Raw genomic sequence first — 24,116 nt, 5'->3', positions numbered from 1 at the left:
AAGTGTAGAAGCAGAAAATAGACTAGTCTTTTATAGGCTAAGAAATATTTTCATATCTTTTCTTTAAAAAAAAGGGTATGCAGCCAGTCTGAACATTGAATCAAGGACATCCTGCTTACACGTCAGATGCCCTACACACTGAGCTAACCGGACCTGAAAAACTTGTATATTCTGATCTGTATAACGGTTCAGTACCGTGAACATTTGTTTGAGTTATATAAAAAAACATCCAAAGATATAAAATAATATTTGTTTTGTTTTTTGTCATATTTTTATCATAGCTTAATTATTGATTCTGTTATATATATACAGCTTGATAAACCAACTCCAAATTATACGATAATACTTGATGCCATATATATATATATATATATATATATATATATATATATATATATATATATAACTCTAAACATCTTCATAATTCAGTATATAAAAGTTGTAAAAGAAAGTAGTCCGGTTATGAATATTAGTAAGCTTATTTGCATTCACGAATGCTTCATGGAGAAATGAATGAATGTCACATTAGTTGTTTCCAATAGGATTTAAGCATTTACTCGCACCTGCTCAAAGTTGTTATCATACATGGTTTATCACTGTCAGTTATTGAAATGTACTATTATGAGAAACTATGTTTTGATAGATGCTATACTTTGATTTAAGTTCACTAATTGGTACTAGTAGTTTTCAAATATTTGTGTGTGATGTATGCATGGCCTATTGGCATTCTAGGAGGTAAACGGTTGTTCTTTCTACTTTGTTTCAATTTCGAAATACCTCGAAATCCCTTCAACCAGAACCCACAAACGATCAAGATCAAAATCCCTTTTACATTCAACGCATTAAAATGTTCTTGTGATATACTGCCATTTGAAAAAGGTCAGTCTTCACGTACTTTTGTTGAACCTTAGGACTTGGTCGGCGGAATTTGTTTAGGTCTGAACGAAAATCAAGACCAGAATAGTGTCCCAAAACAGCCTATACGCAGTTAAATAATATGCAAAAGACATGTGTTGTGTTAAGCTGCAGTGCATGTTTATTATTACTCTTAAGGCTTGATATATGTCAATGGATACCTTCATTTTGTTATGTTTATCAAAAATTATTGGGCTATCACACATTTGTAAAGGGAATGAACTGTCTTCAGCGTGGTGCATGTAATGCATTTCATGATTATTATCGGTCCATTGGTACCATAAACTTGTATGTAGTATAATAAACGACTCGTTGGGGCGTGGAGTTGTTCTTATTCGTAACACCCCCAGCCAACTTCAAATTTTGGATCCGCTGCTTTAACCTGGTTCAGATTTAATCTTTAGGAATACAATATGTATCATCATCATTTCGACTTTACTTTTAAAGTTTGTATTTCACTGTTTGAATATGATGATAGGTGAAAGCCATATATAGCGTTATAATGCACCATGAATTGATAAGTACGATGTCTTTATATTTAGTAAATTCTCTTTAATAAGTTTAATCAACCTTTTTATTGTCTGTTCAGATACCGAATAGAAATTACCAAACTTGTTTAAATAGAAACCACTGAAGTTTCGTTAAAAGTTGATCAATAATATTTATAATTCCAATTTTCGTTATGTGATACACATAATGTTAGAAGTATACTTTCATCCTACTACATGTCGGTATTCACTTAAGAATTGTCCGAGATTAATCTAGCCCCGGATGTTGAGAAAGCAGCTTGGTCAGAATATCTCCATTTGACTTAGTAAATAGTTCAAAATGTCAGACTTAACTTGAAGTCGCCGCTGCTCGATCTGTAGTCGCTGATTTCAATTTCCAGTTATTTTCCTTCAGTTTCTAGTCAAGTGGTTTCTAAGCAACAGATTCAGCAGTAGCATTTTTCCCTTTTTAGGTTCTCTGTTTTCATATGTGGCTCGAACATGCTATGGCCAGATACGGCAGATTGGTCACATTTGGCCATATTTGACAACTGTTGCCACCAAGACTCTTATAAACTCGCTTTTGACATCATGGTAAGATTACTGCAATGCTCTCTTGAATGGCGTTTCAAAATCAACAACGAGCAAACTGCAAACTGTTCAAACACAGCTGCACGTCTCATTACGAAAACAACCCGTTTTAAACACATAACACCAATCCTTAAGGAACTTCACTGGCTTCAAATACAAGATAGAATTAAATATAAAATTATCATTCAAACTTTCAAGACCTTGCATGGGCAGTCGCCGGTTTACATGAGAGACTTAGTTGAGGTTTACGTGCCAACTAGAAACCTGAGATCAGCAAATGCAGCAACCACCCTTGTGCCACAAAAATGTCGACAGGTCTCTTACAGTGATACGAGTTTCAAAGTTGCTGCCGCAAAACTATGGAATTCTCTCCCGGACAATCTCAGAAAAGATTCATCACTTAATTAATTCAAAAGAGCTCTCAAAACACACCTATTCAAAACTTTCTATAACGCAAAGATAACAACTGTGGCTGTTTTTTATCCCTACTTTTACGATACATAACTACAGAAACTATATATATATTTGTTTTTCATGTTGATGTCATTTCTTAATCTTATTTTATTTTTTATGCTTATTTTATTCGCATGTAGCATTTTAAGACATTTTATGTGTGTTAGTGTTTTACAACATTTGAGTTGCACTTGAATTGGTTTAATATGTTTAAATATGCCATATTTGTGATTTCCACATATCTTTGATATGTCACATGTTTTATTGTAAAGCGCCCTTGAACGTATATTTTTATGAACTTAAATTTAAAAGCAACTAAGAATATTTTGTTAAAAAAAACACAAGTTATATTAGTTTAGTAACAATGTAATGTTTTAAGATAAAATAGTTGTATATCATGATTTTTTATTAATTATTTGTCTTGTTTATGATTTGTATATGTTTTAATGAATAAAAGGATCACCTCTTAGTGATTCCAAAAAGAAAAAAAATGTTAAAGGGCGCTCAACAAATCTGGTATAATAATAATAATGATAATAATAATAATAATAATTATAATAATATAATAATAATAATAATAATAATAATAATAATAATAATAATAATAATAATAATAATGATAATAATAATGAAAAAAATATGTTTAGAATCACAATCAATCATGTCTAAACAGTTTAGGGTTTCCCTGATTACTAATTCCATGAAACTTGACGACGGACCAAATAATGAAACTGTCGGGAATTCATGTTCAAGCTTAACCTGGTTGTATGAGGACAAATCCCATTCGCCTTCGCCGCCGGAAAAGGCTGTTAGTCAGAAAAAGAAGTCGTATCTACCCTACCTTTAAATCTACTTACGGCATACTATCCTAGAATGGAAACTAATAGTTTGTCTATTACAGTCAATAGTTTAGTATCCGGTTGCCCGCTACCGGTCTTATTTATTTAGTAATTTATAACGTTTTGCTGCCTTTCCTTGACTACACAAGATCAGTCAAACCATTTTTTCTTACTTCACCTACTGTTCGTAGTCTGTCTTTTGCTTTTTCTCCATTGACAGTACTTCACTTATTGTAAATCGTCTGTTGAATACCTTGGTTTATTGTTTTGCCAGTTCTCTGCCAAAAATAAACAAAAAGCGGTATTCGATTACACAAATTAATCGTTGATAATTATTCAAAGAGCAACGAACGAAAACCTAAAGAGCGTTTTCGAGATATCCGCTGAAATCTCGGTGATCCAACCTTACATCGGTAGTTAACGCATTCGTTAACGCTAAATTAACGACAGTGTCGAAATACAGTATATATGCAAAAAGCTACAGAAACATGCTTAGTAGAAAAAAGTTTAAACATAAACCCGGTGAAGTGGCAATGGGCAAACACCAAAGACATAGAACACAAAATCACAAACAAGAAACATAGAACAGCACAAAACTCTACAAATAGCACAGTGCACAAACCTCATATAAACTGTTGTTATATTCAGGGTAACTAGTTTTCTTTAGATAATTACTAATGTAAGGTGAGAGATGCGGGAGATTGTACTCAGCAAATATCCCTTTCGTGAGTATTACAAACGTCCAAAAGCTTGGCTTAATATTGTTTGACAGGCCCAATTGGCAAGCATTCTATTAGTTCAATAAATAACAGGAACATAAGGTTTGCCGTGCCTTTTTCAATATCCCGGTGATTTTATCCGACTTAATTTAAATAAGTACTAAACGAGGGCTGTCAAGCGGTACCATGCCATTTCCCAATAATTTGTAACAGATAACTGAGCATCGGTACTGAACAAAAGTTTTCCTCAAGGAAGGGATGGTGATTGATGTGTCTTGTAAAAGATTCGATAAGTGGTTTTCGTCTGTATTCATTCGATTAAATGCCAGAAACAGCCGATGTTGCGCTTTTTACAATCGAATAAGAAAAGTTGGTAATTGTCTTGTTCTAGATAGTTCTAGTTAGTGAATTTGCACAGCCCAAAGGTGATTACCTATATTCGTTGGCACTGTTGATGTCCGGTACGACGTTCGCTATGCCGTACCTAACCGACGTAGTACTAGGAATAGCCGGTCAATGAGCTCCTTATCTTTCGACGATCTAGCCTTATAGCTCTGTTATCAATTTTTCCAAAGGTAAAATTCTGTGTTTGATACGATGTTGTCGGAATTCGTGTATCGTACCTGTTCCATAGTTATTCTTTCTTCCGAATTTACGAGTTTTTCAAGGAACGCTGCCCTATATAGGACATAAGAATGTTGTTTTATCTTTGAAAGCTGGTAGATGGCATTTCGCTTATTTCCTCTGTGATGAGTACCCACACAGCCGAAACTCAGGTATCGGGGCAAACTTTTAGAGGCTTCAATTGGAATTAATTGACTTTCCCAGGTTATATATAGTAGTAATAATAATAATGAAGATAATAATAATAATAATACTAATAATAATAATAATAATAATAATAATAATAATAATATTAATAATAATAATGACTTTATTTCTTGAAGATAACACATTAAGAAGAAGAAGAAGAACGTTTATTCATAGAAATAGTATATACAAACGATGTGTTTGAAATAGGTCAATATGACCCCTGATTAAACATTTCAACGAAATACAATGCAAATAACACAACGACGAACAGACATATACATGTACATTGCATTTACAAAATGGTTATTTGACTAGTGGCACATTATGGTTTAATTGCATCACAAATGTGTAATAATTCAGTTACTAGTGAAAATACCATTAAAATAAATAATAGCGGATGTTGACCTAATGCGCCGTTTGATTACTTTTTCTTTTGATCACATGATATTGTTTACTTCCTGGTATTTAAACAAAACACGTGGATTAACAAAAACAACAAAGGAAGACAATGTTAACAGAGAGCAAAGTACATATTAATACATATCGGATATATAAAATAATGTGCATTGACACGTATTGGATATTTCAGTGAAATCTTAGACATACGTCAAATTTAAAGAGATACGACTCATGATATGACAGTGCACACTGATGAATACTAAGATAAGTTAATAATATGCCAATCCTATAATCATAAACTGTTAAATGATACCAACCAGATTTATATTGCAATTAACAGTTATATAACTATTTATGAATGAAAGTGTATTTGTTGACTTATATCATAAAATAAAATCAGTTAACTTTTAATTGCATAATACATGGCCTAGATACTTTGTGGAGTATTGTTTTATTTCAGTGTGACCAATCTATAATCAGAGTCCTCTGTCTAGTAAAGGTAATGCTTGTTGATAATGGACTGGGTGACGTTTTCGTAAAGTTATTTTCGCAGCTTTATTCTGAATAATATTTTACACATGTAAATTCATACATCTGCTCCATATAGAACATTAATAGACAAAAGTGGGTAGCATATGCGCATTGTAAAATAGTATTCGCATGTCATAGCTAAAGATGTAATTAATTCGTTTTAGAAGTGTTATTTTAAAATTCAGTTTCCTACAGACATTGTAAACTTGGTCTTTCCGATTCAATAATAACTCCAATAACAGTATGGCTTGTAACTTTTTCAATTGTCGTATTATTTAATAGCAATGCCAGAGTGATGGGTTTTGGTTTGTAACCTTTGTTAATCAACAAGCATTTTGATTTTCCCGAATGAATTCACAAGCTATTGTTAAAGCACCAAGAAGCTATTGAATCCAATTTGTTCTGCAGTTGTTGTTTTTTTATATCTGTCACTCTATAACCCGATGTGTGCAAGTGAAATCATCCGCAAACCGTCAATACAGGAATTATGGAGTGAAGGGTATATCATTGATGTAGATCACAAAGAGAAGAGGTCCTAGAATAGTGCCTTGTAAAACACCACTGTTAACAAATTAAATGACGATTATCTCCTTCTTTTACGCATTGTCAACGCATTGGTAAGTATGAAGTTATAAACTTAAGGCTGGAACCAGAGAATTTATATAGAATCTATTATGTTATGAGTATCGTGATCCACCAAGTCGAAAGCTTTACGACGATCAGTTCCAACAGCCTTATCAGAATCAACATTTCCAACCAAAAACCAACTAATCGTACAAGAGTTGTTTGACATGAATGATTATAAGGAAAGCCGGATTAGAGAGCATGTAATATGTGATACTTAATGACCATAAAGAAGTGGGTGGTTAATTCATTATCTAAACACATTGTGAGCAGTACTTTCTAGTTAATAGCAAATACAGCCGGAAATACGTACTTGACTCGGGTTACAATTTTCAAGTCTTTTTTTTAGCATTAACAGAGATTACCAGGGTCCTTGGGATTGTCTTGACCTCTATGACAACTAGCAGCAGGTACTTTGTCTACCTTAATACATTGAGTACCACACATACAGACGGTTTTAGGTTTCGTAGTCGTGTCTGGGAAGGATTTTAAAGTTTATTTTACGAATTAATGAGTTTAAGGAATATGTTACGATATTGTGGATAGGCATGTCCTCTATGGCACCTAGAAGATGACAATGCGCCTACTCCACTTACGTGAGTTATACACAACGCCAGTGTAAGGAAGTATTTTGACCCCCATAAAATCACCACCCTTGTTCATTAATCTTTAGAAAAATGGACATCTGTTTACGTCTGTTGATCCATTTTAAAATAACAAGTATGATGTTGTTATTGTTGTTGTTCTTATTTTTAAAAATAAAACTGTCATGCTAACATTCATCTGCTTTAAAGAATGAAACGAAGAGGGAACCGAATTAATTAACTTTTTCGTTGTATGTATTACCTAAAAGCATTATACTTAGCTCCCCATCAACATTTTTGGTAAAGATTGACATTTCTCGCGAATTAACATTTTTTATTAAGATCACACAGCTAACAGCTAGAAATGTGTTTCCTATTTTCACTGTAGTGCTATACGCATGAAACCATGATTGATCATCGTTAAAGAGTTACCTTAATCTGTCTAATCTTTGAAATCAACTAAAGGAGTTATATGCTATAATTGAAGCCTAATTTCTTTTCAGAATGACGAATTATTACAAATTACTGCCTTAAATTGTATACTAGAACATACACAGATTAATTCTATATTGAAAATATACAATAAACTTTGATAGAAAAAATCATAAATATTACCGTCATCTGCTGATGATACTAAATTGTGTAATACTAAAAATCACTTTTGCAGTAACTCTCCTTTTCTTCTACTGCAAGTCATTATTTCTTTACGTCTGTCCAATCCATTACATAGTGCTAAACGCTTTATGCGATTGAACCGGGGAATTGTCTGTTGTTGAAGCAGCTGATTTCAAGGGAATTGAAATGCCGCTGTCCACATCAAGCTCATGGTCGCAACATAAAGAAAGACAAATTCGATGACGTTCCTCTAATTCCTTCAGACCATCCGTCATTTTAAATCCGACATAGGATTTATGTGTAACCAAACAAGCTTCGGCTTTTCCATCAGGGTACATTGGACGAGCACATGTTTTAATATGATTTTTTACCTGTTCGCCAATTATCATTCCTATAACTTTGAGTTCATCGTCTTTGCTACAGTAAGTCAACACCATAGCACCACTATCGCCACGGACACAAAATGGTTGATTCGTACCTGACTTCCTATCCTCAAACAATACCCCTTCATAATTCCCATCTAAAACATACAATTTTTCTATTGAAACCTTTCCTAAACCAGGCGAGGTCATGGCACCGTGTAAATGAACGCGCTTTCCAGATAGACTATTGCTGTCTTTGCTACAGTCATACAGCGTTGACTTTTTCTCCTGTCCTTGCTCCGTCTGAAACATGAAACGGCATTTCTTCTCATAGGACTCGTGAATTTGTGCCGCTGCTATGTCTAGAGTGTGTTTATCAGTAGGAAGTAGTTTTCCCACATCTTCGCCATCGATGAACAATTTATTCGTGTTAAATTCTGCAACGTGTTTTGAAAAAAGTGCATATACGTGTCCGCTTGCCTCCCTCGCAAAGCATGCCAGTGACCCAAATGGCTCTTCAAAAACTTTATCTCCTGGTTTCATATATGGTTCGATAAAAGTAGACCCATATCGAAAAACAACTTTGTTGATATCCCATTTCTGCAAGACATGCTGAACAGCTTCCTCAACTGTTGTTTCGGTTTCCGAATCATTGCTAAGAAAAATATTCAAAGTTCCAAATCTTTCCCCGTAGGCAAGTAGCCCTTGGATTTTGTTCAAATCTTCGCGAGCCTAAAATAGAATTATTTGATATGAAAAAAACACATGTAGTATATAAAATACTATACGAAGGGGTTCAATTTTGTTTCATTGTTGTTTCGTCGAATAAATACTGATTTTGAATTTAACGCGCTTAAATGAGGGAAAAACTAAATTATTCAAATTTGAAACTATGTATTTTTTCATTGTCCGATTGTTATATTTGTTTAATACGATCTAATGAAAGACGAATACTCTGGGCTCTAGCCACAATCTATAAAGTAGTATATGGTATTAAACGTTTTTGGTGTTTTCTTTCTTTTTTATTATCAATAACAAAACAATGAAAAACGAACGGGAAGACCAAACCTTCTATGACATATCAATATTATATTTTATTCCGTAACTTGTTTACTCGAACTCGAGCGACCGACAAGAAAACTTCGAGCGAATGAAGGTTATAGCCATGTATAATTATTTCTTGCACTAGAATAATTAACTATTTCCTTTCCTTTTTTAAATACAATTTTGTTTTATTCCGTTTTAAAAAATAGATGGTATCTCTAATTGTTTTCCGTTTATCGTGTTCGTATTTTATGTGAATATAATGCTTTAATAAATGAACAGGAACGTAAATATTGTATTAATTTCGATGCCATTGCCCATGTTATTGACCGTATGTTCCAATGGTGGTTTTATTGATCATCTTTCTTATAAGAAAAGGTAATTTTTGAAAATAGCTTTTCAATATGTAAATGCTTTGCATATAAACCTGATGGCTGATTTTCTTCGGGGCTGGTGGGAATGGTGGTGTGTCGCCTTCAGGTAAATCAGCTCTGTCGTACAAAGCTCTACTTTCTTCTATTAGTTCATTTAGGAACTTCCGCACACTTTCGTTGTTGAGAAAAGCCTTTGAGTCTGTAAACGTAACAACAAGTGTTTGCTTTTTATATTTATTATCCGTAAATATTTTTTTTCTTCTGAAGATCAAGATTGATTATGCTATAATCCATGTATTTATAGTCATATTTGCTACTTATCATTTAAATAAAAAAGTGGTGAATGTCGTCATCTACGTATTAATCATCAATCAATAAACTCGCAGTCTAGCAACAATAACACACTGATTGCGGTAAAAAAGCATTGTCAGATTTTGTTTCAACATCAAATTGCATGTACATTCTAGTTGCTTAAAGTGATAATGTAACGGGTATAGTGGGTTTTCTCCGATTACTCCGGTTTCCCAAATAACACAAGACCACACCCTCGCGCAACATCGTGCCTACGAGAGTGACTTAGTATAAGTAAGCATACCCATCATTGTAAAACATATCATTTTTACACTAACGGGTCACGGAAGTCTCATCGTGCCGAACCTCTTTTTAAGTTTTGTTTGCACCTGAAGTATTTTGAATTTTACTGTAAACACATCGATACATATTAAAATGTTTAAAAGCAAATATTGAGCTCAATTCGGCCATTTTAAGATTATAGTAATATGAAACACATTACCTCAAGATATGAAGTCGCACTAATGTTTATGTTCATTTTTTTTGCACGGAAGGCAAAGCTTTGATATCTTACCGTTTTTGGATCGCTCACATACTTCTGTCCTACTTTGTAGAAGAAATTGTTTTTCGTCCAGTTGTTTCTGATCTGCAAAACGACCAATCCGGGAAAGATTAATGATAAGGCCTCCCTAAATTGGTCCATCAAACTAAACAATGTTTCCGTAAGATTAATACCATAGCCCTGCCAGCTTTTATTATATCTAAGATAATTCACCCTCTATCATTTGGTTCTAAATCATAGCAATGTGCAAAGTTTTGGTTTCGTCTTATTATGAGAAATTTAATAGTCACCTTACCCAAAGAACAACAATATGACATTCTTACAAATTGGTACCGTTTCTAGAAAATGGGTGTTATATAATTATTATTAATGAAGTTTCATTATTCTATCTAAAATTCAGACTGACAAATGAGGGAAATGGACTGTCATATAATATATATCTGACAGAAAGCAAAACCTTGACATCGAAGAATGTTTTGTCATTGCTTACCGTCTTTTTCATCCAATGAAAGGTAGACAAAAGCTACAACTTTCGTGGTAATAATTGTGTAGATCCATCTGGTTAATAACTTTTCAATTGCAGCTTCAATGTTATACGCCGATGTATCACAACGTTCTACAACGCATTTCGAATTAAATGTTTCAGGAAGAACGCAGACACCACTATCGACGCCGTCTACGTCTTCGTCAATGACTAAAAGGCAGTACTTTGTAGATCTTTTTTGTTTTATTACATCGCTTACAGCTTGTATGTCTTGCTGATAACAAATAATAATGAACGGTTCCACAGATTTGGAAATATCTTGATGTGTGCTGTGAACAGCAGGTCTAAGGGTGTGGTCCAAACGTGCGCTTGGAAAAATATCTTTCATTTTAAAATCATAGAACGCAAAATTAATGTTTCCTGTACCCTCTGCAACTGCATCAAGCAACTGACACTCTTCAGTTTGCATCTTGATATCAATTTTAATTTTGCACATTTCCAAAAGTTCATAGTACTGAACCCAGATTTCCTTTATGTCTATACAATCCTCCACGAATCTTTTCCAATGCTTGGATTCTGATGTATAGTAATGCAGCAACCCTGTCTCTGGAATAAGCATATAATTCAATGGATAAAAGTAAATATGTTCTTATCAAATCGGAAAGAAAGTTTTAATGATAACTGTGTAAGAACGCGTAAAGAACATTTTCAAGTTGTATCATTTAATTTAATGGCGTTCATATTTTTTTTTAAGTATTTATTTGTTTCATTCTGCCGAACCAGTTTTGTTTCGGCTTGAGAGAATTGTGTGCTGTTCTATGTTTCTTGTTTGTGAATTTGTGTTCTTTGGCGTTTGCCCATTGCTACTAAACCGGGGTTATGTTTAAACATTTTGCTACTGAGCATGTTTCTGTAGCTTTTTGCATATATATTGTTTTCCTTGTTTTTTTTTATTGTTTTACTACTAAATTTTAGAATCATTATCTTTCATTACATGTATTGATTAAGTTTTCTACAAAGGATAAAATACTTTGAATTAAACACTGTCTTGTGTAAACGAGTGGGCGAGTATCACCCGTCCAAGAGGAATGGTTAAAAAATCTCCCTAACATAATCAAACTTGGTAGGACAGTTTATACACATATTCAATTGCACAACTCACAAGCCCCAATCAGATATTGGGTTATTGTTGCGCGAACGATATTTTTATAATAAATGCAAGATTGCGTGAGCTTATGTTCAAATGAAAAGCACAAAGGCATGTATGCACCTTAATGGCGCCCTGATATGTTTACACATGAGAAAGGTGTATTTTCTCTATAGCATAATGCCGAAAGTTTCTGTAATAATTGTGCACTTCTTACACCAGATGTTCCCTAAACGTCACCAAAATCTACAAATAAGTCTTCGAGAAACTCCTTTTGTGGCCTATGTAATACAATTGAAATTTTAGGGACCTGCCAAATATTTACAATGAATTTATCTTAAGGCATTAGCTTCCCACTTTGTGTAAAATTGTTCCTATTTTCTTCATAGTATCCTAAATACATAGGGTTATATTTAAGGACTGGTCGTATGTTGCATGTATACATGCTGTTTGAAAGTATGAAAGCACGCAATCAAATTCATTAATAACTCGATCATGATAAGGCCAAGAAGAAATACTTCCTCATGCCAACTCCACCAATGTGTGTATCACTGACATTTTATTGCAAAACGAATTTGAATAGGTTGGTAAAAAAATGTTTTAAAATTCAAGCTTCGAATATTTGATGTTAAAAATAAAATCTAAGAAATTACATTTGCACCAATTTTTTAGTCACATTATTTATATGAAAAACTTCAGAAACAAGCTCAGTAGCCAAAGGTTTAAACATAAACCCTGTTTAATGGTACAGGTAAACGCCAAACACATAGAACACAAAAACAAAAAATCACAAACAAGAAACATGGAAAAACAGCACAAAACTCCTCAAACATAATTTGATTTTGTTGTTTTGACTCTTCATTTAACGAATTTAACGTACCCATTCGTTTAAAAAAGGAAAGATATGTTACTATCCGACCTTACCTATTTTTCAACGAGAACCGGATTGTTTGTGGTAAATTAGCGTTTTTGAAAGCTGCAGTTAAATCAGTCATTATTTTCCTACGCATTTATATAGTGTATTGTAAAGGGAAGTAACCGATGCGTTATGCTATACCGTATATCGACCGGTTTAACATTGTTGTCCAAAAATTCAAACAAAATGGTTTCCGATAAAGATGTTTTGTCATTCACAAACTGAGGTGAAATATTGTTTTGTATTTGAAATAAAAAAATGGTTAAAAAGGCAACAGCTCTCCCAACAAATGTCTATCATTTGATTGTCAAATATTTTCATAATGTTAAAAGCAAAAATCGACCCTTGTCCAAGTTTTTTACTCCTTAGAGAATTTGCTCAATAGGCTATTAACTGATTCAACTCATGACACTCATGACTAGAATTTGACCTGATGTCGTCGATGATGTAGAAGACATCTTATCTCTACATGTATAAGGTTTGTTCTGAAATCATGTAATAATCAAGAGTTATGTTTGACCAAATAATGACAAAAACGACAATTTCGAACAAATATCTGGTCGCAAATAGCGATAGAGCAATAGTATAGAAAGGAACACTGGTTTTGACAGACCAAAAAACAGGTAAGCCTACTTTGATATATAGTTTTGTTTTTTTTCCTTTCCAACATGATCTTGAATGAATAATTGCATTTACATTGATATACAACACAAAATAAAATTAAGACATTAAAATTGATATGATCTGTTTCAATTGTCATGCTGCCTGTGTAACATTCATGCTAACCTTTCATTTTTCAACTATCCAAAATCAATCCTAGTAAATGTTTCAATACACTGACAAATGTTAAGTGAAAAAGGTAAATAAGTTGTTTCCAACTGTTTCTTAAAGCAAAGTTATTATTTATTTTATGAAATATCATCATACTTAAACTATGTTAAAATATTCTAAAACAAAATAGGTTTATTCTTATTTGTGCTTATTCAAAACGGATGAGTAAATATAACGTATTGGAACATATGCAGATTAAGTTCAAGATTGTCTTCAAATGGGCAAGTATATTGAATTATATTCCTTCTTAATATTGAAGGATTATAGGAAAAACATTTTTTTTGCTCATCCCTCGCTTCGGGTTTTGTGAAAAATGAAGAAATCGAATAATTATTTTTTTCCGAAGAACAAAATGTTGATTTGTGTTGCCTTAGAAGTGAAAAACAAAACCCTTTTAACGTATTATAAAGTGAACTTATTTTAACACATATTTCTTCACAGTTTACTCGTCAATCTTGAATGTACCAATAAGAGCAGATGGCATAAATTATATTAAGCTATACTTTTGCTTGTCTTAATTCTTTAACCTGCGATCAAGCATTTTGAAACGTATAATGAAATATCATAATAATTTGTATGTAAATTGCTGTTGTATTTGTTTCAATCTTATTTCAATTGGCTAGCAGCCAAGCTGAACAACTATTGTTTCATTCGGCGATTATTGCACTGGTCGGAGACCAGGTGGAAGGCACATCTTTCACTTCAGTGGTTGTAGCTTCTGGCATCCGAGACTGGTCCGTGATTGGCCATTTGCTGTTCCTTTTAAACATTAAATGAAGAAAGCCCAGAGAACACGCATTTGTCCAAGAATGCCGAAAAAGCAAACAACGGTATGGAACCTAGCAAGATATTCCCAAGGCCAATGATTGAATACGACATCCCAACTTGCAACTTAAGCATAAAGACCAGAATAGACCTTGAAACCAGCTGGGTTATAAAAGGGTATATAAAGGACCTCAAGCTATAATCCGTTGATCAATGAAGTAGACTGGAAACCACTGTTGAAGCGCCGCACTGACACCAGATTGGTCATGGTCTTTCGAATCTTCGTTTCTATATATATTCTACCCTTCCTCTTTCAGTACCATATCTCACATAAATTTGTCCCTTTCTGCCGAACAGATACCAATCGCCACTCGCGTGTTTTTCTTGTTTAATTAAACAAGGCTATACGTGTTTTGCGATTTTTCCCAATAAAATTCCCTTTTTAGGATGATTTGTGTTGGGTTTCTATAAAGTACAAGATTGGGTCGTGTGATGGGTTGAACAATATATATGCAAAAAGCTGAACCTGGTCCCAACCTTAAAACAACACTTCATTTCTTCAATAGGTCATTACTCAATCTCAACTCCTTTTACCACGTAACAGCATAAACGGACGCAAATTTGTTAACGTTGTGTGGACAAACCGGTTGGATCTTGTGCCTCGAAAGGAGGGATTTAAGTTATATTGTTTGTTTGAATGTCACAATTTTAAAAGTTCCTGCACCGTTCAGGTTCACACTGTCATCTGTAGCAAAAGTTATGTAACTAATTTATATTTCCTTAATTTGATTAACATCAAAAGCGGTATGTTTGGGACACATGGATCACATCACAAAAGTATATTTCTTCAAATGTATACAAAAACATATACAAATACATATACATAAACATGTACATTGTTATTGATACTCAAGGTGAATGACACACCAATATTTTTCGATTATTCAGTGGATATTATTTTTGTTTGTTTAGTTTTTGCAATAAACATAGCTGTGTTTAGTAAAATCAAATGATTTTTTCTAATAGTGACATCATTTTTTTATGTTTACAATTATCTTGCGACCTGCTAGTTAACCTGTATCTATCTGCATCCACAAGTGAATAGAAATTTAGAAATCCCATACCTTGGTATCCATAAAGATCTCGAATATCTTTTGTAAAGTTGATATATTTCTGAATGGGCTGTTGAACTGAGCTCGCCTGTTTGGATGAATAATGTGTCGATATTAATGGCTTGTCGTCTTCATCAACTGGAAAAACGTCGTATTCGGCTGGACCTGAAGCCTTACTCTGAAAGATACCAAGGATCAAATATGGTTAACAAAGTGTTAATGGTAAACCCTGTCACAAACAATCTGACCTAAGGGCGCAATCTTTGTTGTAAAGTCTTAGCTCTACAAACTGTGCAGTTCTGGTTTGTTAGCAAACGAGTGGATAAGTGTAAGATCTGAATCTGAAACAAATCTAAAATCCAGTCATATATTGGTTAGGTCATACTCCATAGCGGTTACCGATTTAGTTTAGATAAATTTCTGATTGGCTGGCAGAAAGATCACCAGAATATGACCTCCTTCAGCTAAAGCTCCGATGCTAATGGCAGGTCTGTATGGAACAGTGTGTTTGTTATAATGAAAATCATACTATAAGCTGTTGTACCTCATTGTACCAAATTGACTAAACACAAACCATCAGTATTTTATGTGATTCATTGTGTACCTGTAAAATGACATGAACATGCCATAGTATCTTTGCTCAACGTTTTCTTTGCTGAGTAAACCTTTATTTTGATAAGTACTATTCAACCCTTTATATAAACCTAAATTTTTACCTTGTACCTAAGAGTGAACACAGGTGTCAAGGATTCTTAACTTTGGTGAACGCCTCTTGTAATGCAATCAACATTTATGTTTGCATATAACCACATAATGGTAACTGTGAGTACATTGCAGCACATCAAAGTCTTAATATGATTTATCGATTCTTGAAAATGCATGCAGATAATCCTTTAATCGAGTGCTAGGAACTTTGAAAATTTTATATATCATACCGAGACTGCTTACTTTCGATTTCTGTTTGGCTTCATTGCGATAGCCATACTTAAACTACAATGAAACAAGAGCGTATCGGAGCGAACGCCAATGCTCATCTGCATTTTCAGTCGAAAAACAGCAAATCACAATACATATATTCACAACAATTCTTAAAGTCATACTTATTGGCCTTGGTATACTATACATGTATGAATAAGCTCTGGCATCATTATTTTGTACCTAATTACATTTGGATATTTTGAACGCTGAATCGCCTAGGTATGTTGTTGTGATTTATAGTTGCTGTTGCTGTTGTAACAAGGAATAACGAAACAGCAGTCATATACATTTATCAAATTTGCAATATTATTAATCATATCAATTGTTAATTAAGTGCAATTTATGTTTAGCATATCATGTAAAAACGCTCGTCAAACCGACCTTTTTGTTTCGTCTCCTGTTCCTTTCTGGGGTGGCAAATGGAGTCATGTCTACAATCTCAGCATCATCATCAAGCTCAATCATTTCAAAGGTTGTTTTTTTTCTTTGTCCTGAATGATTGAACGCTTGGTGTGTATAGCTTTTAAACAATATAGTACAGGCAAACAATATCAGATCTTAAAGATATATTGGTTAAGCCTGAAAGAAATGTCATACGTGGAAGACAGTTTTGAAAACAAATCGGTCATAAATGTGGTAAGTTAGTTAAACAGAATGTGTACCGATTAAATTAACATCAAGAACTTGGAATAAAACAAAACATATTTAACCATACCGAAGACAATGCCAAAACTCGAATATAATTATCTAAAACACATCTGAACATAAATAGGAGTTGAAATCTATAAAGGTCACAAGTAATTATCTTTGTTTTGAATAATTTTCACTCACCAATACCTTCTTCTGGCCGAAGAATCTGAAAAAAGATTTGTGAATGACACGTTCATTTAAGACTAAACACAGGACTTAAGTAGCAGTCTGTTTGAGCTAACTTATTTGAATAATACTTGATAGATTTCACAATAAAAACATGTCAAAAACTCTTAAATAGAAACTTTGTCAGTGCTTAACAATATACTAAACAGTTTTGATTCAAAGTAGCTTTTCAAACCAAGTTTTATTATCAAATAACAACATTTGGAAGTAAGAATATAAGTATGTTCTATATTATGCCAACAGATAAAAAGATGATTCAAATAATATGAAACTTAAATATTACAAACATTTATATTAAGATTAATGGTGTCATCCTTTGTTTTAATAAAGGTTGCCCCTTGAACATGTATCTCTGGTGTATAACATTGCATTGAAGCCTCGTCGCTTGTTCCATTCTGTGGCTGTTTTGCTTTAGGCTCTGCAAACATGATTGTGTAGAATTGTGTAAAAATATGAGACTAAATGAATACCATTGAAAAGGTTGTCAAAACACATTATGCATTATATCTATTTATTCATACGGTATCATAACTTATAAATACTACAGACAATACAACACAAATAATACCATTACAATTTACTACAATTGCATAATATTCAGAATCAATAAAATAATATATCAGAGAAAGTTTGCCATCAGTTAAATCAAACTGTATGAATATATTTAATTCTAATATTGATGATAAAAACTATTAAAACTATTAAATATAATTACAATATTATTATGACATTTTCACAGGATAAACCGTAAGGCAAATGCATACTTCCAATGAAACAAATATTGAAAACAAAAAAAAAAATTAATAATAATGTGTTCATGATCACGAGGAATATAGATATTCACGTTTTGCAAAATTCCGAGATACCCATGGGTAGCCCCACACAAACGGTTTTGATCGGCGATGACGAAGACTTTCATTCCAAGGGAGGCGGACAAATACCCCCCGGACAAAATCCCTCCGGCTCATTTTGTATAGGTGGACATAATCCCCTAATCAATTTTTCAAGCTGGACATAATGAGTGGGAGGGATTTTGTCCTACGCTCGAATTACAACGCAGGTGCGATGGGAAATAATTTCCTCACACTTTTTTAAAAATTAAAATCACGAAACTTTGCCTAATGTTTAAGTTAACAAAGCTGAGGATCCACCTCAATGTATAAAACTTAATTGATATTCCATGGCTTTACTATTTTATATCCTTGATGTGGGTGCATCTTTATTTATGACCTTTGAATTGTAGTGTCACAAACTGCGTGACGTAGATGATGCACAGCACGATATCTGCGCTTGGTAAATTTGCATACGATGAAGAATCGCAGTTTCGATTATTTTTTTTTTCAAAAAAATGAAAATCCACGAATTTAAGAACCCAGAAAATTGTCCTTTTTCAAAAACACACGTTATTTCAAGCCCACGACTATAAATGATTATACTGTTAATACGTTTATATTCTAGTACAAGCAACTCTTATCATGTTTGTTTAGTGTTTAGAAGGCCGCTGATTGCCTACAAACCACATTAGTGCTCAATTTGTGTCATTCCAAGAGCCATCTTGGTATACCTATTGTGGTTACACCAACTCATTTTCAAACAAACGCCAGATGGCTTTACAAAGAAAAACCAGATCTCATTAAAACACAGTTCGGCTACTTCCAATCCTAATCTGCCACCAGGCATTCACAACAGCTCGGCTATCCTCAAGTCGACATTGTGTCAAATAAACCTTTAACCCTCCGTTGTGGGCAAATCATACGATAAAGGGTCTATATAATCAAGTGCCCAATACACAATAAGTTTAACTATAGTGTAGACCCTTAGAAAAATACCCAGATGGGTTCTACCCAAACAAATATAGCACCCTGTTATTCCATTTTTGCTACAGTAAAGCTTATTTGGTGTAAAAGGTACTGCATGAGGGCTATTCTACTGCCAACGTAGTAACAATTGAGCCTATGATACAATCAGGTAGTCAAAAAACGCGAAATCATATGGCAAATACAGTGTGCGAATGTTACAAAACATATATATGAGGGGCTTTGACGATTAGGGTTAATGATTAAATTAGAATTAAGAGCTTTGAATGTCAATAAAACAAATTGTGGCAACCGCAAAGCTCATTCAGAGTAAAACAAAACCATGCGCTGCTCTAATGAAGCTTTCTCAGTGCCAAACAGATCATATTTTATCAACCAATGAGCCCTTTCAAAGCAAACGTATATGCAACTCTAATAAAGCCCACACAGTGCTAAACTTACTACTTCTTGACAGCCATAAGGAGCATTCAGAGCCAAACAAACCAATTTGCAGCTCTTTTTAAACCTGCTAGTGCTAAATACTTAGTAGATTTTGGCAACAATAAAGACCATTCAGAGCCAGGCAGAACTCATCTCCATCTCCGCATAAATATACTTAGTGCAGAAACAGGCAACAATTTTGGGAAACTATTACGCCCAATCAGAGCCAAACAAACCCATGTGCAGCTCAATTATTAAACCTTTTTAATCTCATTTGACGGCCATATTGAATTTGGTTCTGGATTGGATATATTCTGAGTTGGTCCTTACCTTGACCATAAACTCGTAGTTTAATATACGTTTAAGTATGTTATTGATTCCATGAAAAGTAAAGTGATGTAACGTAATATCCAGTTTGTAATTAATTCATTCCGTTTGCATACAAAATAATTTTGATTTACCTCAAATATTAGACAATTAGACTAATAATCTTCGATGTTGTGGTATTTTTGTACTTTGGTCTAAAGAAATGGCATTAACCACAACATTGTAGTAGTAAATGCAACATGCCCATAGAAGGAACATTAAGAAAATAAGCAATCAATGTTGAGAGAGTCCTGGGTGTTTATTGTAACGTTCACATTGAGACCTGACTATTACGGAATTAAATATTTGAAAGGCCAAATATGGAAACAAAACTATTTTCTCTTGATTTCAAGAAAAAATATTTTTTGAAAATTTTCAGTTATATTCGAAATTCGCAATGAATGTTCTTTATTGTAAACTACCTAAAATGTTCTTAACTGATATACCAAATACAACAATAAAGCAAATGTATGTCTAAATGCCCAATATTGCGTTATGCGGCTCATATGGAATCGATATTCTCTGCATGTAAGGATGGTAAACCTTTACAAGAGGTTCAGACTACACATTCGGCTTTGGACTCTATTAAATGTCAATCTCTCAGTAGAGGTTCATTGGTAGTTATATGTTATTTCAAATAAACCCAGTGTTTCACCGTTTTTAAACGTCGGTGTTTGAGATTATATGAACTAAAGCGCTGCTTGAACAGGCTTGAATTATTTTTGCCGGAAACATTATTGTTAATGCATACAAATTACATACAGTGAGGCATACTAGGAGTGAAAGGGAAACGTTTGTCTTATGTAAATTCAACTTGAATGTGTTTTACTTTGTTTTAAATAACAAGCAGTTCTGCCGTTGACAATTTATTTGATATATACACAAACATGTACAATACTATTGTATTCATTATTATACATTATATACATATATGAATACATATATGATGCTTAAATTATCCTATAAACAGAGTGAAGGTATTTTGTAAAACGCATGGAAAATGCTTATTTCATCAGTAGATACACAACATATTTCACTGCACTATATAAGTTAGTATAATTTCCATATTCAAAACAATAAAACTCATTTGTTCTACTCATTTAAACTTAAACACTGTGCATTTAATATATAACACATATGCATTAGAAGAAAATGCAGCAAAAAGATAATGCGTCGGCTGCTATTTCAGACATTGGTTTGATATTATGTGATACTTACCACTACACGAGGCTACATACCAATTGTTAAGGGTCTGTGTCTTGTGGTGTCAGGCGAGATTTTCAAATATTTTACTATATAAGTACCTAGAAAATCTGGGTCCCTTAGAACATGGATAGAATTGACCCAAGGGCAGTATTTGAACAATATTGAAAAAATGCCACTGTATGTGATTACATTCCAAAAATCAAATGTCTGGGAAATGCGATTTCAGAAAAGACAATTTTCAAAATTTTAATATAAATGTTTATAGACGTCCTTGGACATCTTTGGTGAGGCAACAGGGACATATTTTGAACAATATTTGTAAAGGACCTCCACACGAGATTGCATACTATTTTTAGAGTATCCTCCTTGCAGTTGTAGAGAAGAAGTTTTTAAAATATGTTACTTTGTTTCCATACCTAATATCAAGGTTCTTTCACAACAGAAGTTTTTTTTTAAATATTTTACTATATAAGTGTAGAAAAAATGAGGTTCCTGGGGCAAGGCAAATTTTGACGGACATAATTTAAAAAAAAAATCTTGGGAAAGGTCCACTTCAATAGGCTATATACCAGAAATAAAGGGTCTGAGTCTTTCGATTTAAGAAAAAAAGATTCTGAAAGATTTTACTATACATGTATATAGAAAAACTGGGATCACTAGGACGGGGCCTTTTTTGACACAAGGGACATTAATTGAACAAGATAAAGGAACTCTACACGGGGCTTTATACCAAATATTAAGTGTCTGGGCATTGCGGTTTCGGAGAGAAGACTTTCAAGGCTTTCACTAAACATTAAAGTATACAGAATTGTTTGACCCCTGGGCTATTGAGCCAAGAAGCATAATTTGAACACGCTTGGTAAAGGATCATTTCCTGATTCTGCACACGAAATATCATGGGTCTTGGCCATTTGGTTTCATAAAAGAATAGTATTTTAGGGTTTTAAATGTTGTTGCTGGACACCGCTCACAGGGCGATCATAACAGCTCACCTTAAGCATGTCCGACTCACGGTGAGCTAAAACACTGAAATATTCATGATTACAGCTAGTGTTTCCATACGGCATATGACTACAGCAAAAATGCAGAGTCTAGCATTACTATGTCCAAATGTATTTATTCAAATGCTAACTTTGTCATACCTTAAAGAGAACAACACATTTTGTTGCTTAAATTTAACTGACTTGTTGTCAATATCACTTGTTTGAATCATTTACACACAAACACGTCCTACAAATCTTAAATCCATCTCATGAAATATAGGTATCGGAGCATCATCTCCCGTTTTCAGATTGCTTGATCATTTGCTGGAGCCATACCACATCAAAATCTGCAAATAATATAGATGTTGTTTTACAAAGAGTAAAACTACCAACTACTACAGTTAAAGAATAAATAAATGCTTGTAAACAATCAGTTGAGGCATACACAACATCATTGTCATAAATTTTGTATGTATTGCAGAAAATTGAGACGAAATTGATAAAATATATAATCTTTTGAACATTTTGCAATAATGTTTTAAAACATACAAATTTAAACCCCACTATTTGACTACAAAGAAGCATTTTGAAGGAGGCAAAACCCTTTCGTATAGTTTTTTTCTTACTCAAGTTTCTTCTTACTCAAGTTTCTTCTTACTTGTCGGGAGACGGTATGGACATCCGGACAGAACCATTCGTTGCCCAGCACATATTATTGTCATTGGAAGTACCCCCATAGCTTCAGCAACCAAGGTGGCTATGTATATAAAAAAACAACTAAAATGGCATTTTGAGTATATTTTGGTGTATTAAGGATGTATTGAAGGAAAAAGTACTTATTTTGAATATAACTGCATTTCGTGATGTAGAATTCCTAGCTCATTTTCTCTCCCATTTTATATTCAACTGATGGCAAAAGAATATCATTAACGTCATGCACTGGTCCTTAAAAGTGTATGTTGTTACCATTTTTGTATGTTGTAATTCCTTCGAAAAACTATTTTTCGTAAATATCGTCCCCCGCAAAACAAATGAGGAATATAAAATAAAACTTCTTAACTGATGGACATACTGATACAGATGGTATGATTATTGAAGCCTGGTCTAGCATCACTTGTCGGCATCCTCAAACCCTCTCCCTGTTACACAAATTAGTATAAACAGTTTTATAATATTTGTTATAAGAGATTTTCTACAACTTTCTTTAACCCAAATGTATGCCTTATTCAATGCTTTAGAAAATATTAATAACATAACATAAATATAAACATTAAGATACTTTTCAACACAATGTTCAATTGACTGTTAGTGTCACATGGTCAGTGTTTATTAAAAAATACGACATGATGGTCAGTTTTAGTCACTTTAGATTCTCGTTCTTCTCTATGTTGAAATCGAAAACTACTACAAGTTCAATATAATGACAGCAATAATGAACGATTAAATTAACAATAACATGCATATATCTTAGTTCAACTTACCATGAAAATCAAGAATTAATCCGTTCTTGTTTGGTAACAGTAGAAGTCGTACCAATACGAACTCGTACCACTAAAAAGTCGTGCCATATACGGAGAAGTCGTCCTATACATATGTTATACCCGGTAAAGTCGATAGTATATGTAATGTGTAATCAATTGAGATGGTTATCATAATTCCCAATTTTGTTTCAAAATCGAACACTGTAACAGGGTTTCATAGTATTATTGCAAAAGAAAGAAATGTATTCTCCTGTTTAAGTATTTCTCTTTAGACGCTTATGCATAACGATCTATTCTGAAATCATTTCAAGAAGAGTAAAAGTGTGCATGTATCTCCGTATGTATTGTTATTGACTTACGGAGATAACACCCCGCCTAGAACATGTACGATTTGCTCAACGGCACGCACGCGCCATATATTAATCAGGCCCATCATACCAACACTGAAAAGAAGTCGTCCGTTGACGCATAAAGAGTGGACGTACTCTACGTCCAGCTCATGTCCGTATAAGGCGAACAAAGGCAACATT

General features: G+C 33.5%; 1 protein-coding gene across 1 annotated transcript; it reads right to left on the bottom strand.

Annotated features, from left to right (window-relative positions):
* Nucleotides 1–7,453: 7,453 nt before the first annotated feature.
* On the bottom strand, nucleotides 7,454–16,902 carry LOC128203341 (uncharacterized). Its single transcript, XM_052904722.1, has 6 exons — nucleotides 16,819–16,902; nucleotides 15,472–15,637; nucleotides 10,695–11,294; nucleotides 10,217–10,288; nucleotides 9,405–9,550; nucleotides 7,454–8,665 (listed from the first exon to the last, which is right to left on the bottom strand). The coding sequence occupies exons 1-6, from the start codon at nucleotides 16,900–16,902 to the stop codon at nucleotides 7,679–7,681; spliced, it is 2,055 nt and encodes a 684-aa protein (XP_052760682.1). The 3' UTR covers nucleotides 7,454–7,678.
* Between the last annotated feature and the right edge of the window lie 7,214 nt (nucleotides 16,903–24,116).

The sequence above is a fragment of the Mya arenaria genome, chromosome 9, assembly GCF_026914265.1.
Source record: "Mya arenaria isolate MELC-2E11 chromosome 9, ASM2691426v1".
Taxonomy (NCBI): domain Eukaryota; kingdom Metazoa; phylum Mollusca; class Bivalvia; order Myida; family Myidae; genus Mya; species Mya arenaria.
The sequence above is the reverse complement of the archived record's forward strand: the minus strand, read 5'-3'. Positions and strand labels throughout refer to the sequence as shown.

Coding starts and splice junctions, on each gene's coding strand:
- LOC128203341 (XM_052904722.1), bottom strand. CDS start 16,902: ATGATTGAGCTTGATGATGATGCTGAGATTGTAGACATGACTCCATTT. Junction 9,551..10,216: donor ATGTGAGCGATCCAAAAACG/GTAAGATATCAA, acceptor TTACGTTTACAG/ACTCAAAGGCTTTTCTCAAC. Junction 8,666..9,404: donor CGAAGAAAATCAGCCATCAG/GTTTATATGCAA, acceptor ATTCTATTTTAG/GCTCGCGAAGATTTGAACAA.